A 19,872-nucleotide genomic window follows, 5' to 3' on the forward strand; every position below is an offset into this window, starting at 1 on the left:
TATATATATATATTAAATATAAATCAAAATTGTATGTTTCAATTTACTAAAATTTAAATATGTATTAATTATTTTTAAATATTATTATATTTTTATGTATAATAAACATAAATTAGTCTACCGACCCCCAAATGATCTCTAGTAATTTATCGACCTTCAGAGAAATCCATCGATCCCTCAGGGGGTACTAACAACCATGTTGGGAACACAGTGGCTCAGTTAGAAACATGGCACTCCTAGGCCCACAGTATTCACCCGACCTCCAACCTAATAGTGTTACTTTTGCAGTGAATAATTCCCTTTTCTGTGTTGAAACCGTGTCCTTCGTTAAGTTATATTTTGAGTCACTATGAAGTGTTGATACTAGACACTGGACAGTGGATGTGAAAAAGTCCAGTGTTTAGTATCTTCATGATGGCTCAAAATGTAATAAGTGAAAACACTAATTCCATTTTATAATTTTAATTCTGCAATAATTACGTTTTTACAAATTTTAAATATTAAAAGTGCAAATGGCACTAGTATTGAAAACCGCCATTAGTACTACCATTCTGTTCACGCAAAATATATTCATATATTAGGCTAACATTACTCAACTGATATGGCTTATTTTGACCCTACTTAATAAATAATTCTATATAGAAACAAATTAAAATTTTATTTATTATTGCACTTTTCAAACTCTTTCATCCCTAGGTGTAGAGGGACTATGGGAAATTTGCACTACGGGAACTCCTGCTGTAAATCTTTTTTGAGGATTATTGGAGAATTTTACTACATCAAATAATTTTTAACATGTCAAATAAAAATTTTTAAATATTTTTTTAGCGGAATACTTCTATTTTAGTACATAAAAAATGAATTAATGTATTGTACATTGTTTTTTTAAGGAACGCAATCTTCTGGTTAAAGAATTCGATTGTATAAAGCTTTACATTTTAAAAAATGTTTAATTCAAAATTTAGTGAGAAATTTACTTTACAGAAAAATTTTCTACATCTGTTTCAGTCGAATATTTTCATTTTAGTATACTGTAAAATATACTTATTACGGTTTACCTGTTGGGAACATTATATTGTTTAAGCTTAAAACATTTATCCTTCAAAGAATAATTTTTCTGCATCTTTTTCAGTCAAATATTTCTATTTTGGTGTAATAAAAACAATTAAATTACTCCATATTATATTTGTGGATCGCGACCTATCGGTTGGGGAGTCTCTCTTATGTGAATCTTTAAAATTATTTCTATTTCGAAGAAAAATTTTCCATAAGTAAAAATCATGTTTTAATTTTAAATTCGGTTGTCTTAATATAAAATTTTCCATTTTTGTTATTATATTTTATAAATATTTATGAGTTTGAGATATTAGAATCCAAACAGCAGCAGCTGTGATATTAATATTAAATCTGGTTATACATGTAATTTTGTACAGAGAAAATTATATTGATTTTATTCTTTAAAAATTCTCTTATGTCAATTAAAAATATTTATATTAAAAATACAGAAATTTGTTCGCTTGAAAATTTTTAATTACTTCCTGTATTAAAACAGAATTTATGATTTATTTATTCTTAATTAAATTTTTTTAATAAATTGTATTCCTAAAACAATCTCCCGTAATATCTACAAACTTTTTATGCTTACCTTAATAATTAATTTATAAAAATTAAAATTCTATTTTAACTTTATTATATATAGGCTATATTTATTTAAATAATATGTTTTATTTTTAAAATAAGTTATTATATAATTTAAATAAAAGTTTAATTATTATTTTAATTAACAACATTTTTATTTAATTAATTTTTTGTTAAAGTTTATTAAAAATATAGACAAAAACTAGTGGTAGTTTTAGGTGACTCCTTCTATATAAGTTTATATAATATACATAAAGTTTGTATAATACAATACTTATTAATGTCTAAGACAGCTTAATAGTTGATTATGAGTACTGAACTACAAGAAATCACAGAAATCGAGAGAGGCATCAGCTCTTGTTTTTGAAGCTCTTAGTGTGTTAAACTGCCAAATAAAATTTGACAAGATGAAGATTTTCCCCAAGATATAAAAAATGCCATGAAAGGCATAATTTATACAAACGTTTTTGGAACCCTTACAAGTGTCTCCCTTTGTGATAGTGCTTATTAATAATCATATGTTTGTGTTTCTGAGGCTCTAAAGAGCGTGGTTCTTGGCAAAATTTTGAGTTTCTTATGCATAAAGCAGCTACGGATAGAAGCTAATTATTTATTAAGAATTTGCACACATTTTTAAGAAAAATTAAAATTTTGATCAGGTTTTAATCATGACTTTTTGAATTAGATTCTAGTCTATATTTAAAATTGATTATGAAACTGATACTTAGTGAGTTTAATGTATTTTACTTTAATATTTGATTTTCTGTGGCTGAAATACGAATTTCGAAGCTTTGAATGTTTTGCTTCATAATTAAAGAATAAATAACTTTGTCAGTTGAATATACAAAAATATATGTTCGTTTGTCATTGTTGTTGTTATTGCATAATCAGTTGCTCTTTTTATTTTGTGACAGGTGCACATGTTTTAATTTTAGTTTGAGTTACTCACAGAACTACATTAAAACTAAGATCATGCAAAATTTTTATATTTATAAACATATACTGAAATTCAACAATATTGATAATATTGTTTAAAATTCTATATATTTATATATAATCTTCAGCAGTGGCGGATTAACTACCACCCCGGCCCCTAGGATGAGCTTTATTGATACCCCCGACTTTCTTCCTGTCCCACCGTTTGTTTATTGAAATACAGTGGCATTAAGTTACATTAAATAACATATCGTTGTAATAGCAACACATCAATCAAACCATTTTTTTTTCTTGTTATTTTTTTCTTTCGGGTCCCCCTTTTGGGCCTTTAGGATAAAGTCTACTCAGCCTAATTGTAATCTGTCTCTTATCAAAAAGTCAAGAATAGGATAATTTTTGCAAACTTCCTTCTCTTAATCCTCGATAATTGAATAACTTCTAGCTCTTCTCCTCCTAGCTTTTATAATTTGATTTCTCATCTGAATCTGATATATTCAACAATCTCGTTCCTAAAGTTTCATCTCAAGAGCAAACTTGGTGTTCGTCTCTTCTCCATCTGATTCTTGTTTCTGCCTGGTTAATTACACTAATTATTTTCAATTCTTTCCTGATCACTAAATTTCCAAGTTTATCTCTCAAAAATAAAGGAATAAATAAAATAATAATAATTTAATTTATATGTACAGAATTCCGCTAGGAACCGGGTTCGAATTTTTAGTGAACTTAATTTAATCAACCCAAAAGCTGTAATTTCAAGGGCCATATGAATATGAATTATCTTTGAAATTATAATTTAATAGTATTATAAATGAGAAAAATTCGTAATAATTAAAGATTTTTATAACAAACCTAGAAGTATATTGATAAAAATAATGTATAGTTATTGTATTTGTTATAATATTTAGTTTAATTATTAAAGTTCCTTTTTTAAATTCATTACACCTGTGATTAATTAATACGAAATCAGTTAAAATTATAAATTTAATAAAACTGTAATTAAGATAAACGATTTTCACATAATTTTACGTTTATTAAAACAGAAAATTTATTTTGTTGTTAATTATGATAACATTTATATTTTGATTTATATTTTTAATAATGTCGTTAATTAGTTTTGTTTTTATGTGCAGTTTTAATTTATTTTTAGATTTTCAGAACTGAATAGGTTACAGATATGACAAGTTAATGGGTTTCTAGAAAGGTTATAATAAGCAAAAGATTTCTATACATCTTTCATTTATGTTTTATTGATTATACTTAATAATAATGATAAACGGTATTGTTTCGTTTTTATTAATATATTCTCAAAGTTTTAGTTTTTAAAAAGTAGGAGCTATAGGAGCTGAGGGAAGCGAGATGAGGTATAATCGCAAATGTGGCATTACACCCTTCTTTGAAAGCCATAAAAGTTCAAATTTGCCTAAAAGTCAGTTAACTGAATTAACTGAACTTTTTATATCTTGGTTAACCGACTTTTAGATCACCCTGTATATAAATCAAACCAATAACTTAATATTTGTTTATTTAACTATAATTCTTTTGTTTCACTCCATGAAAATTTTTGTTTTTATTAATTTATTATATATGTTTATTTTAACAATCTATTAAATAATAAGAAAAGTATTCTGTACAATTTAAAAATTCGATTTTTTTATGTATGTGTATATATAGGCCCTATATATATATAAATACATAAAAAAATATAATTTTTAAATGTATAGGCTATATATATATATATAATATGATTTTATATAATTGAAAAAGATCTTATCTAAAATACTATAATTGCCTTTTGAGTAGTTCTTTAATTTATTTAAAAAATAAATTGATGATTAAAGTTATACAATATATATTTTATGAACATAACATATACTGATGTAATCTATAAATGAATTAAAATATTCATTATAATATATCTATTTTACTTTTTTAAAAATGAAATCATTTCAATTATTTGGTTTTGCAAAAATGGCTGAAATTAATTTGCAAAAGAAATTTAATATAATAATTTTTATATGAATATGTAAATTATAAATGCATTTTAAAATTTATTATTTTTTTCCTGAGTAAAAAAAAATACTGTCCATATGAATAAATAGAAGATTGGTTCATCATCTTCAGTAATACAGTAAACTAATTAATATATTAGGATGTGTTTATACAAAATATTTCAATTTTATTCATAGTTAATAAATCAGAGGAGAAGCAACTGTAACTTATTATTTATCAGCAAACTTTAATAAATTTATATTATTTTCTCAAGTTTAATTTTAATTTCATTTTATTAAAATTTTTCAATTTAATACCAAAATACTTTTAAATTTTATTATCAAATGGCATACGAATACTATTCCGTATTGAAAGAATTTAAGTGATTTGACTGATGAGAAGCTAATCCAACACGAGCGACCTGCCAAGATGGAAATGCCTCCAGGGAGGACTTCCTATGGGAAACTGCCCCTATTTAGATGTTGGACACGTGGCGAAAACCCGGAAACCTTTAAGCGACAAGCCTATTGGTCAGGCGCAAACCCGGAACCATCAGTACTGTGGCCCATTCGGCTACTGGTGAGCTCCATATTGAAAGAAATCAGAAGAAATGCAACCATACATACAAACCGTCAAACTTCGAATTAAATGTTTCTGACTGCTTCATTCGCAAGACAAAGTCAGAAGAAAAACTGATTGTCACTACACACCTTCAAATAAGTCGCAAAAAACCACTCAAATCTTAAAAATTTACTTGAGTGCGTATTTTGAGAACGTTTCTTAAACGATATAAAAGGTTTAAATGATAACGGATGAAAAGCATCAGATTATTCTGAAAGCACGTAATATTCACAGCGTGGGGATAACTAGCAGTTCCATATTCTTATTATTGATATTACTGTACTATTTTAATTTTATAAAATTAATTAATTAATCAACTTTTGTGCTATTAATAAAACAAATAATTTGTTAACTGAAAATATTAAATTAAATATATTTTTTATGTAAAATATAATTTGATTAGTGATGAAAATGCCTTGTTAATTAATCAAATTACTGACAAGTAAGTGATTTCAAGTTTTTATGGTAATTATCGTGGAAAAATTTCAGATCGCAAATTAATACGGCAGCATTAGCCAATCTTCAAGCATAAATGCGTGTGATATATCTGTAAGGGAATATCAAATATCATTAATAATATTATTAATTTAGGCATTTACCTTTTATTCTTTCTTCAATTTAGGCAGAATGGATGGTATTTTGCAGTAATTTGTATCATTCATTTCATTTTGCTGTTCCTATTNGATAACATTTATATTTTGATTTATATTTTTAATAATGTCGTTAATTAGTTTTGTTTTTATGTGCAGTTTTAATTTATTTTTAGATTTTCAGAACTGAATAGGTTACAGATATGACAAGTTAATGGGTTTCTAGAAAGGTTATAATAAGCAAAAGATTTCTATACATCTTTCATTTATGTTTTATTGATTATACTTAATAATTATGATAAACGGTATTGTTTCGTTTTTATTAATATATTCTCAAAGTTTTAGTTTTTAAAAAGTAGGAGCTATAGGAGCTGAGGGAAGCGAGATGAGGTATAATCGCAAATGTGGCATTACACCCTTCTTTGAAAGCCATAAAAGTTCAAATTTGCCTAAAAGTCAGTTAACTGAATTAACTGAACTTTTTATATCTTGGTTAACCGACTTTTAGATCACCCTGTATATAAATCAAACCAATAACTTAATATTTGTTTATTTAACTATAATTCTTTTGTTTCACTCCATGAAAATTTTTGTTTTTATTAATTTATTATATATGTTTATTTTAACAATCTATTAAATAATAAGAAAAGTATTCTGTACAATTTAAAAATTCGATTTTTTTATGTATGTGTATATATAGGCCCTATATATATATAAATACATAAAAAAATATAATTTTTAAATGTATAGGCTATATATATATATATAATATGATTTTATATAATTGAAAAAGATCTTATCTAAAATACTATAATTGCCTTTTGAGTAGTTCTTTAATTTATTTAAAAAATAAATTGATGATTAAAGTTATACAATATATATTTTATGAACATAACATATACTGATGTAATCTATAAATGAATTAAAATATTCATTATAATATATCTATTTTACTTTTTTAAAAATGAAATCATTTCAATTATTTGGTTTTGCAAAAATGGCTGAAATTAATTTGCAAAAGAAATTTAATATAATAATTTTTATATGAATATGTAAATTATAAATGCATTTTAAAATTTATTATTTTTTTCCTGAGTAAAAAAAAATACTGTCCATATGAATAAATAGAAGATTGGTTCATCATCTTCAGTAATACAGTAAACTAATTAATATATTAGGATGTGTTTATACAAAATATTTCAATTTTATTCATAGTTAATAAATCAGAGGAGAAGCAACTGTAACTTATTATTTATCAGCAAACTTTAATAAATTTATATTATTTTCTCAAGTTTAATTTTAATTTCATTTTATTAAAATTTTTCAATTTAATACCAAAATACTTTTAAATTTTATTATCAAATGGCATACGAATACTATTCCGTATTGAAAGAATTTAAGTGATTTGACTGATGAGAAGCTAATCCAACACGAGCGACCTGCCAAGATGGAAATGCCTCCAGGGAGGACTTCCTATGGGAAACTGCCCCTATTTAGATGTTGGACACGTGGCGAAAACCCGGAAACCTTTAAGCGACAAGCCTATTGGTCAGGCGCAAACCCGGAACCATCAGTACTGTGGCCCATTCGGCTACTGGTGAGCTCCATATTGAAAGAAATCAGAAGAAATGCAACCATACATACAAACCGTCAAACTTCGAATTAAATGTTTCTGACTGCTTCATTCGCAAGACAAAGTCAGAAGAAAAACTGATTGTCACTACACACCTTCAAATAAGTCGCAAAAAACCACTCAAATCTTAAAAATTTACTTGAGTGCGTATTTTGAGAACGTTTCTTAAACGATATAAAAGGTTTAAATGATAACGGATGAAAAGCATCAGATTATTCTGAAAGCACGTAATATTCACAGCGTGGGGATAACTAGCAGTTCCATATTCTTATTATTGATATTACTGTACTATTTTAATTTTATAAAATTAATTAATTAATCAACTTTTGTGCTATTAATAAAACAAATAATTTGTTAACTGAAAATATTAAATTAAATATATTTTTTATGTAAAATATAATTTGATTAGTGATGAAAATGCCTTGTTAATTAATCAAATTACTGACAAGTAAGTGATTTCAAGTTTTTATGGTAATTATCGTGGAAAAATTTCAGATCGCAAATTAATACGGCAGCATTAGCCAATCTTCAAGCATAAATGCGTGTGATATATCTGTAAGGGAATATCAAATATCATTAATAATATTATTAATTTAGGCATTTACCTTTTATTCTTTCTTCAATTTAGGCAGAATGGATGGTATTTTGCAGTAATTTGTATCATTCATTTCATTTTGCTGTTCCTATTAATTCCAAATATTCAAACAATATATGTACGATAAAGAATTACTGTACGATACTGTAGTAAAACGATATTCAAATCAAAGTCAATCGGATGGTGTAAGAGTTGCTTCTTTTATCATTTATATATTCTAATCATCGTGGATCGGTATTGCTTGTAATAAACAAAATTGAAGTGTCAAGTGTCATCTCTATAGATAATGTGACACTTGACGCCACAATGTGATAGAATCTAGTTCTCTATAGAACTAGATTCTATCAAAACGAATCAAAAACGATATTTCAATCAAATCGGGGCAATATTTTAAGGTTGGATTAATAGAAGAAGACAATGCTTGGACGATCTGTCAAGCTAAATGCCTCCTGGAAAGTCTTTTTATGAGAAACTGGCCCTATATACACGTGAAGAAAATCCGGAAAACTACACTTGGTCAGCCCGTTGGCTAGGCTGCTAATCCGCTACCAACAAGAATTCAGTGTACCGTGGTTTTAAGGTATTTTCACTTGTCCTTTTTGGATAGTTTATGTTCGTGCTCTTAATGAATTTTAGTGTTCTGGATTATTATTTTTTTAAATGCAATTTTTATAATATTATCCAATCACCAGTGGATATTGTCTATTAAATGATTTACTGAGGTCGCAGCTTCAAATAAAAAGTTGAACCTCAGTGTGTTTTAGATCAGTTCCTAATGTATAAAAAGGACAAATGAAGACGCCGTTTTGGATAGTCTACGCTCTCAATGTGTATTTTCTTTTCTTTTAATTTCTAGAAATGTACCCGAATATTTCTATGTTTTGATTTACTTTAAATCCTGTCGCAAAACGAATTAATGAAACAGAAAGGTAAATTAAATGTACAATATTTCAGTTCCTAATGGCGCATTCGGAAGCAGTTAGACAAGAAAGAAAATTCAAAAAATCTCCATATTTCATCAAGTAATTTTGAAATAAAATATTACTTAAAATAANAGATTACATATTCCAAAAATTTTTATTGTAGTTTTAGAACTTTTATTATAGAAGGCATTTTAGTTCTTTTTATTAACTACAGATGGCGATATGAGAGAGATTTTTCTAACAGAACAGTTAGTTGGAAAAATCTATTTTTAGAAGAAGCCACCAAAATAATGAAGTGTTGGAATGTCTGTTCTAGATTTACCTTCTCTAAAGGATATCACTTATACAAAAGAAGTCAATGACATATAGAGAACATTTATAAAAAAATTCCTAAAAACTTTAACAGATTAATTTTAATTAATAGAATTAAATACCTCTACTTGACCATATTAATTACATTTAATTATTCTTACATATAGTATCAATAATAAAAGAAAATTCCATACAAAAATAAGCTGATGTCATTATTTATGTAAGAACATATACAAGTTACTTTACATATAATTATAAACAAGTACATATACGTATATACAGTTACTTTAATAACAGCATAATCATTGTCATACAAGTTTTCATTTGAGAAAAATAATTTCCATCCTTGTAACTCTTTAATATCATTTTTTCTATTCGTCTCTCTCTCTCTCTTTTTTTTAAATTTAAAAATGAGTAAAGTTAAAAAATTAGCATCTACAAAATCTTGTGCACTTTCAAAATCATCAGCCAGCAGTAAGTATTTTTATAATATTATATTAAGTTTTTTGGCAAAGAATCTCATTTACAGATTCACTCTTCTTATTGACCCGTCTTTCTAAAAATAGAGATGCATAACTATAAATAAAAGTCGGCAAAAATCCATTTACTTTGAAAGTACATTCGTCTTATAATTTACAAATAAGTTCATGTCGTTTTTTATTAAAAAGTAATAGAAAAATATTCTTTTAACGTAATTAATTAATTTTATTAAGTTATATTAACATTTTAATACAATGTGAACACATATATAAAAGTAAACGAACAAAATTTAAGATTTTTTCTTTAAATTAAAGACAAATATTTTTAAAAAATTAAAGAAGAAAAATATAATTTTTTAATTATAATATTGCTAAAAATGATAAATTCAAAATTCTNGGTCAATTTGAGCGGGAAAATTCAAGGTGGCTAAGGAGATGTAGATATCGTCTGGCCAATGAGAAGTAGATTTGTCTCACTAACGATAGTTTATGATCACCAGAAGTGCTACTGGGTCGTAAGGTGTTTTCCTGAATGAACTGATACAGGATACATTCATTGGCACTATGGATTCAGACTCCATTTATTGGACTGTTAAGTTTAGGTACCCACGAGTCAAGTTATTAAACGTTTAGTATTTTAATATTAATTTAATGCAAATGTATACATACTCAATAATATTAAACATAAAAAATAAATATATTCAATAAAAATCTTTGTTTTAAGATTTAATGAATGTACAATGTTGTGACTCGATAAATATGTCAACACTGAAATGAAAATCAGTCTAGCATAGGGAAAAATGGAAATTACACTGCAAAACGGCGAATTGCGCAGTCGCGTTATTGTGAATCAGCGTAAACCGAGGGCTACCTGTATAACAATAAGCTAAAGTTACTTGAAGCTTAGCAGATTATGCTGTACTTAATAAGTACCTTTTATCCTTTTAATAGGACTTTTTGTATTTGTCTAAAAATTGTGGAGCATCTAGAAGACAATTAAAAATTATCATTGATTAAAAAATTTAATTAAAAAAATTGGAATAATAGATGGATTTTTAAATGTCATTAGCATGCACTGATTTGAATAAGTTTGATATAAGGAAGTTTGATTGTACTAATACTAATACCTAAAGACAACCTCTGAAGAGACTGACAATATTTATAAAAGATACTAATTCAATGCCAATTCTTTATACATTTTTAGTACAATACATTTTATAAGATAGGATTGCTAAAATTTATTCTATGTAACTTAGCATAAACTAAAAATAATAAGAGTCGTGATTAGTAATGCAATCTGCAAGAGCTATTTTGATTTTTATGCATATCGATGCTCATGCTTTACAAAAGTTACTAAATATAATCTTTAAAGTATAGAAATAACATCTATTTGGCACATGTTTTTAACCTTGAAATTATGTAAAGTTATGCTACATGAATCATCTTAGGTTAAAAATTTTAAACTTATTTAAGACTTCCAGGCCTTTTATATATTGTCTGAAAGTTATAATCTAATTTTTTAGTTCACAACTGAATTTAGTTGAGAAATTTTATTTATGACTTATGATATATGACTTAAATATATTATGTATATATATAATACATGTAGGCCTATAACTAATATTTCACAATAAACAAGGTTTATTATGAAATATTAGTTATATTTTGAATCAGTGTTTCTTGATGTTATTGTAGGAGATTGGAATAAGATATGAAAATGTTTTGAATTTGCTATCAACTAGTTAAAAATCGGTGGTACAAATGTTGTTATACCATATATTTTCAAGTAAATATCAAAGAAATATTACATTTTAATGTTTTAAATATTTTCTTCTTTGTGGTCACCACGAAGGTTTTTCAATCCAATTATGTGTTCGATTGGCCATCAACGAGCTGTGTGATGAGGAACAGGTCATCCTGAATAGCTCGCTAGAGTCTTCGAGAGCTTATGGAGTTAGGAAGTAGAGCGGGTGGCCGAATGGCTGATCGGTTAACATGGCAATCTACCTCTCTGGAAACCTGAAATCGAATCCGCACAAGTCGATAAACCCCAGAAATTTATTGCGGGTGGTCTGTCCGGATATGTCGGGCCCCGTCCACCATCCGGCCGCTTCATTGTGAGCCTGGCTGTACCCATAATGGACTTGCTGAAAAGCTCTCTTTGTGTCTACAGAGCGAAAAGAGTTTGAAAAAAGACATAGTGGGACCGTTTTGTCATTTTTCTTTTTGAACGAATGAAATACACAGACTGTAAATAAAGGCAGTTTTAAAGATTTCATTTTTTGATAGAAAAATAACATTAATTTAGAGAGATAAGAACTATTAAGGGCGCCTAAGTTTTTTCATGCCTGGGGAAAACTCTCCAGCTCCCTTCTTCTCTCAACGGTCCTGCTGCTCGCCCATGAAAAAGTTTATGAGGTTCTAGAACCGGACATGAACCCAGATTTTCAGAACATCAGGCTCATGCTTTTATCTTCTTGGCATCCAGTTGTTAAAAAAATGCAGTAAGCCTACTACTATAATGTTTTAATGTAGCTAATACTACAGATAACACTCATATAATACGGTAGTTAGGTTTCTAGAAAATCTCGTGTAATGTGAAACTGTTTTATACTTACTGTATTGGTACTAAGAACCAACACGATAAAAAGAGTTTAAAGGCTGAGAAAAAGTCATAATTTTAGTTTTATATCTATCAAAAATTCAATTTTTATTGAAAACTAATAACCGAACAAACTTCTTAACTTATGTTTCCAACCTCTCTTCAGTGCTGTTAAAAAATGTACAAATTGTAATAAAGAACTAATAACTGAACAAACTTCTTGCAAACTGATATATACAATATGTTAAATAATATGCTTTTAATTTTATACTTTATTGCTGTTAAGCACGAGCAAATGAGAATATTTTCTGTGCTGCAGAATATCATCAATAATCTGAGTTTCGCGTTTCTTCGACGCTCTAAAAAATGAAAAATTTGAATTTTGTTTGTTAAATTTTATGATGTGAAGCGAAAGATTTTTGAAGAGTTCTTTTGGGCTTTGTATTGCTTTCAGTGAAAGATTCTGCATTCAAAAAAATAAATTTCTAATTGCTCAGCTAGGTTATGCTTTTCAGTATACAATCTGGAACTTTAAATTTCTATGTATAACGTCCTTTTAATCCAAAGAATTTTTCTTGGTAGACGATCTTACAGCATTTTCGTTAGAAAATTACGGTTTTATTTTAAAAATTTGAGCTCAAATGCATTTCGGGTTGGCTTATGTTTCCAACCTCTCTTCAGTGCTGTTAAAAAATATACAAATTGTAATAAAGAACACGACATTAACAGCAACCATACTATATTAAGAATATTGGAACTTTAAAGAGTTCTTCCTCCGAATTGATAAATTTACGTTCAATGACATTTTTACTAAAATCTACTTCTTTTTTTCTATATGTAATTCTTGTAATTCTGATACAGTCCACAACTCAAAAGTGTTTCTGTGCCTCCAATACTTCAATAGATTCAAAGTCTATTTTGTCCAAAATCCATTGTTACGCTTTTTTGATGTAACGAATGTAATAAGTCACAGCTTTTAATCGTCTCAAACAAACATAAGTTTGATAGCACAGACTTAACACGGAATTTGCCAGTGAAATAAAATATGAAGTTCTCCAATAACTTATATTTTTTATCAATTTCCTATCCGTTATTTTAAAGTGGATTCACAAGAAATGAAAATGTTAAAAAATTTCATTTAGTATAAAAGCAGGATTTCTTCATACAACGGCGAGGTTTTGTGCACAACTAGATTATATAAATACCATGCTGTGTGAAGATTGTCGCAGCTCTTTAATCGCGTTAGAGCAAAATCGTACTACAGAAATACCGTATTATGTGGAGATTGGCTGTACAGTATATATTTACGTATAAATAATGAAAAAGCAATTTATAACATATACTCTTTGACAAATTTTGATACCATTATGGAGCCTCTACTGTTGATCCTCCAAGATTATGGGACCCGAAATGTGTCTTCATGTTTCTTCTGTTGGTGATATACACGCTATAAATATTGTATATTTTCAGCGTAGATTTAGATCGCTTTTTTACACAGATGATGAATACAGGAATGAATATTACGATTTAAAATAAACTTTTATGCGGTCCTTTCTATTTTCAATACAGATTTGAATTACTTTACGTATAGAGGCATTGAATATTAGAATGAATTTATAATTTTAAGCGTGTTTTTACGCAGTGTTTTTCTATATTTTATTTTATTTAAAATAATTTACATGATTAGATGACGAAATTTTCTAAGATGATACATGCATATTTTATATTATTTATTGTGAATAACAAAGAATTATCAATTCTTTACTAAAACAATGAATATTAATTTTTCATTTAAATTTCTCTCTGAGAATTAATTGTTTTTATTATTTTCATTTCTCTATTTTAAAAAAATTTTTCTAAAACATTATATTAAGACTATCTTTTTTATATTGAAGAAAAAAACATTTTTCTCATTTACGTAAATTTTTGTTATTGTACTTCAATAGAATGTGACTTTAAAGAAGTATTATATAAGTAGATCACTACATTATAACAATCGGTGTCATCTGATGTAGAAAACTTTGACAAAAACTAACAAAATAAAATTTTATATTCTGGATTTAATATAAAATATTAAATAGCATTTTTTTCCTACTGATAAATAAAAGTAGGGGATAAATTTGGATTTAAGAAGCAAATAGAAAGTGTATAAAATAGCTGTAAAACTATCTTAAAATTTCAGATAGTTTTAGATATCATTTAAAATTATTTAAATGTATAATTTATGTTAGTACTTTAAAGCACTAATTTGAGAATTATACGATGCCAAAAACTAAAAGCATACAGCCTACATCAGCGCTGTCCAACTGGCGGCCCGCGGACCATATACGGCCCGCCAAATAATTTTTACGGCCCGCGAGTACATTTTAATATGAAAAAATTTATGTTACTAAATTATTATTATTATTATTAAGATTATTTTACTACCGTGTTTACCCGAAAATAAGACAGTGTCTTATATTAATTTTTGCTCTGAAAAATGCGCTAGGTCTTATTTTTTCCAGGAAGAAGAATTCACATTTATTATTGAACAAAAAAATTCCCAAGTCGAACTTAGACGAGAGTGACGTATATCCGGTGTGTCGAACTGTCGCCTTTTTATAGCGTCAACATCGAACTCGCTGACCAATTAGTGCTTACAGACCGTAGCACTATGCAAATGTCATGTGGCGTGATTCCCGGCCGACCAATTAGCCATCACCAACCTTCTTGGCCCCCGAAATGTTTGGTGAAGAAAATATGGCCCGCGGGCTATGATAAGTTGGACAGCGCTGGCCTACATAATGCTTAGTTTTTTGTAGAATAAATAATTTTTCACAATTTAATATCTTGAATATTAAATTTTAAAGTTAGGCGAATCATTTAAAATTGTTATCCGAGCAACCCGACTGTATGTACTTTGCAATAATTCTGCACACCTCACTGATGAAAACATACCATTTATTTCTTTGCTTGTATCTTAATTATTAATAATATATTGCTACATGTTCGCACCTGCAATAATACCATAACATAACGCTCAGTGACGATTTTTACGTAAATAACTTACGCTTCTATTTAAGGTCTTCAAACATTAGGATATTAACTAAAGCAGGATTCTTGTAGTGAACCAAGATTATCAGCAATGGTCAACAGTATACATTTACAATAATATTGACACTATATATCTGTATCATTAATTATTCACAGATGTGTAGTGTCGAAAGATGTAGATGATACTCAATCTTGGTTCACTACAATGAATCCTGCTTTAGTTAAGATCCTAAACCATTTACAATCAATACAAGCTAAAATATACTTTATATAAAAGGACCTCTCAAGTCCGTGATTGTCTAGGATTTCAAACAACCTAAAACCGTTACTAATAGATCTGCTATGGTCATTTTAATATTTTGATTCGACAATTTCTTGTTTTTATCATTATTATAAAGAACAGATTGATTATATGTAGCATTACTAAGCACAAATAACAATCTTAGTCTTAAATTGATGCATTTAATATTGTTATTTGTAAGAAATCAAACGAATCAACTGCATATACAGTGGTGGAAAAAACTTTAAAGGCAAGAAAAAATTTTTAAAAAGCATAATTCCATCAATGTACAATAAATAAATAAATTTTTCTAATTTGTTTTTATGTATAAAATTCATAAATACAAATGTTTATTGATATTTATATTTTTATGACTATATTTTTGTTTTGGTTGTATTTGAAAGATGTAACAACTAAACTCGTAAAATATAAATATGGAAAATATGTTACATGGTATCTTATAATATTCATTGAAATATATAATTTAGTGTATGAGATATGCAAAATAATTTTATGATACTCAACCTTGGCAGGATGTTTCCTTAAGATTATATCTAGATTTAGGCTTACTATTTATTATATATATGATATATTAAAAATGTATGCACACTTCGATAATCTCAAATTGAAGCGTATGGTTTTTAGTAGAAACTACTGTAATATTTAAATTTAAAGTAAGCAGTTAAAGCTATTTTTGTGACAGTTTCAACAGAGTTAGTGATCATTTTCAAATTACGTATTCAAAGATGTCAACAATGCATTGGATGAGCAATTCGAATATTTGAAGTCATATGTCCCAAAGATTAATGTACTTAAATTATGATAGAGCTATTTCATTATAAAATATATCTTATTGCACTCTTATTATATACTTATGACACTGAATCATAGATTTTTCGAGATACTCTATATATGATAGACTATTATTATTATATATCAGTATTAAGGTAATCAGAAATGTTTTAAGACAAAACGAGATAACATCGAAGAAAGACAAATTTCGTATATAGAGAATAATATATAAAATTCTTTCTTAGAATAAAAGAATGGCATTTTAATTATCATTAACATAATTCGCATAAATTCTCATTTGCTAAGATTTGTTTTAATGTATCTTGGATGACTTTTACGAAAATCCGTTTTTATATTAACTTCTGTGATAACTGTGTTTTTCTGAAATTTGTATTCTATTAATGAGCGAAAAAACTTTTTTCATCAGTAAATTCGTTCGTGTTAAGCATAACGTAAATTCAACAATTCGTATCATTTTTTTTATATTCCAAATTATTGTTTTTAAAATAATTGAAGTCATCGATCCAACAATGTTCTATTGTTCCATTTATTTAACTTTTCATTGGTAACATATTCATTTAATAAAGTAAATTCAGGAAGTAATTTTTCTTCATCATTTATAGGAAAGAAATTATTTTTTATGACATGTTTGGCAGTATTTACAGTCTATTGAACTTAGAAGAAATTGCTTAATAAATGTTTATGTATTTTTAAAAATTTATATAATTTTTCTATGTCAAAAAACGGGATATATGCTTGTTTTGAACGCATTTATAGAAACATTGAGACATAATTCTATAAAACCGAACTATGCCATACAATTTATTATAAATTTATTGGTCCAATGAATTTTATGAATTAATTGAATTTATATAATATAAATATATGCTTTTCTTAATAAACTTTTCTAATAATAATAATCTAACATGTAAACTCCATCATGGCACTTTCCTTATGGTTATCCAAATGTTTACATTGTTAATTGTCAGTCATAAACTAAATATTGTTTATGATATTTTTTTACCATAAATACAGTATTTTTATAATCAAACTTGGAAGGATAATAATTTAAATTTAATTTAGTATATTTAAATATAATTTATTTAATATTCTGAAATATGCTAATTTAAATGAAAATATTTTTGATTGTAAAATATTCTGACAATTTTAAAAATTTTCTATACTTATACCAAGCTATTTAATGATATAATGAATAATAAAATAGCTAATTGTAGATGAAATGTAATATTTTTAATTTTTCAACTTAACATATCAATTTAATAATATAAAGTATAACTGATAAGTCGAGAATTTAATAATTTATAATTGGAAAATATAGAATATTTTAATTTTCTATGCATTTTATAGAATAATTTTCGAATAATTAAAAATTTAAATATAACTAATTAAATTAAAAATACGTATTAACTAAATATGATAATTTACGCTTCAAAGACTTTAAATAGACTTTTAAATTATTTATATTTAATTAATAAATTTAAATAATAATTTATGTATTTTTAATCTTCATTGTTAATAAATATTTGCTTCAATAAAAATAATTCTTTAATGGAGATATTATTATAAAGCCTTTTAAATAATGCATAGTTTTATAGAATATACTTATGTAGGAGCTTTATAATGTCTTAAAATTTTATTATTGATTATATATTTANATTAATTTAAATTAATAAATTATTTAATATTTTAAAATATTAGTAAATTTTATAAAGATTTGTTTTAAAAATTGAGAATATCATCAATATTACAAACAGTTTTGTCTGTAATATGGATGGTAGACCTTGATCTGACTTTATAATTTTCATTGTAAATGTTTAAATAAATATTTGGTTAATCGAGATCTCATATCTACATTGCATTCTATAACTTTATAAATAAACTATTCAGAAATTTTCGTTATAAAGAATTAACGGAAAAGTAAATTGTTTGAAGTATAAAAAAATAGAACAATTATCGATTGAAAGTTCAGTAAAATTCTGTGAATCTTGAGAATGTATAAGATAAAAATAGCATTATTTTCAGATCTAAATTATTAAAGTAATCTATAATAGAGTTATATTATGATCTTTTTAGGGTTTGAGAGATGAGATAAGACTCTGTATACAGAGAAATGTTGGCCTCCAAAAGTCATACAAATATAAGAATAAAACAAATATAAGCAGAATTTTAACCATTTATTCAAAGAAAATTATATATAAAAACAAATGAAAGTAACATAAAGTCTAAATTTTGGATTTTTCTTTGTCTGGGCTTGCTGCAACGCTATTCCGGTTGGAACTTTCTAATTGGGGCCGGATTTAGACTTGTTGTGGTTCTAAGATATAATGTAATAAGAGGCTCTTTGCACTCAATCAAATGATAATAAGTTTAAAATCGGTAGGTCCTAAGCTGTAGCTTATGTTTAAATCTGGTCCTGTTCCCAATCAAGAATGATGACTCTATTTACTATTTGAACTGTTTTTGAATAGTCATTATATTCTAATATAATTAATTTTCTGTACTATTTTGCTTGATTTTATCCAAATATCTATAAATGCCGTTATCATATAAATCTTCAAAAACTCAATTAATTCGATTTGTAGTTTGTTGTAAGGAAACCCTTCAAGTTTCTGCACATCCCAGATCATATGTTGTATATCGCTTTGTTTTAGTTTTATTCAAAAAGTTCGTGAAAGTTCATGGTAATAAAATTTGATGAAATAATTTTTTAAAATAGAAATGAAAAATGAATTGTTTTCATTTCAAATAAATTTTCTAATATTTTTAAACATTAATGTGAAAAATATAAATTATTAAATCTTTTATCTGTAAATATTGAAAAATATATATAATAAATTAGTAGAGTAAAGATTTTTCAACATTTTATTTAAGTAATAGAAAAATCAAAAATAAAATTAATATGGAATTATATAGGGATAGATTTTTAAATATTTGGATTTTTAAACATTCAATTTAAATTTAAGAATGATTCGTGACAGTGTTCACAGTCAAAAATTATGAGTCAGAAGTAGAAGTTAACAGTACTTAAGTGTTTACGTACTTAAAGTAAAATAAATGGTAATTGGTTAACTTCTCATTCTGATTCTTGGCTGAGAATACGAGGATATCATATAATAACATTAATTTATTTAAATTTGTATTTAAAATTGAAATTTGGATATAAAAATTTTATTTTAAAATGTTTCAAGCAGTTATATTTATTACTTTTGTATTGATTTCTTATAAATAACATTAAAATGAGCAGAATAACAATATTTAAGTAAATCTAGATTAATTTATACGTATAATTCCCACTAGAAAATTCTAGTTTTGTGCTTTTAAAAATTTAAATATACAGTATATTATTTATTCATAAGATGATTCAGTTTAAAAAATTTTATAATCCTCACTATTACAAAATATTTTATTTCACTACCACAAGATATAAT

At 26.2% G+C, this 19,872-nt stretch overlaps 1 protein-coding gene across 6 annotated transcripts in view; it reads left to right on the plus strand.

Annotated features, from left to right (window-relative positions):
* LOC111629527 overlaps nucleotides 1–19,872 on the plus strand; it is a 188,529-nt gene that overhangs the window by 73,444 nt on the left and 95,213 nt on the right. Inside the window, exon 1 of one of the 6 annotated variants that reach the window (XM_023373445.1) lies at nucleotides 9,076–9,711. The exons of 4 other annotated variants lie outside the window; for them this stretch is intronic. In XM_023373445.1, coding sequence (XP_023229213.1) covers nucleotides 9,648–9,711 — 64 coding nt within the window. In that variant the 5' untranslated portion in view covers nucleotides 9,076–9,647. Of the gene's footprint in view, nucleotides 1–9,075; nucleotides 9,712–19,872 lie in introns of those variants that run through there. One more of the 6 variants, XM_023373446.1, reaches the window with a different exon arrangement.

This window comes from Centruroides sculpturatus, unplaced genomic scaffold, assembly GCF_000671375.1.
Source record: "Centruroides sculpturatus isolate CEXI.00-Female unplaced genomic scaffold, Cexi_2.0 scaffold583, whole genome shotgun sequence".
NCBI lineage: Eukaryota > Metazoa > Arthropoda > Arachnida > Scorpiones > Buthidae > Centruroides > Centruroides sculpturatus.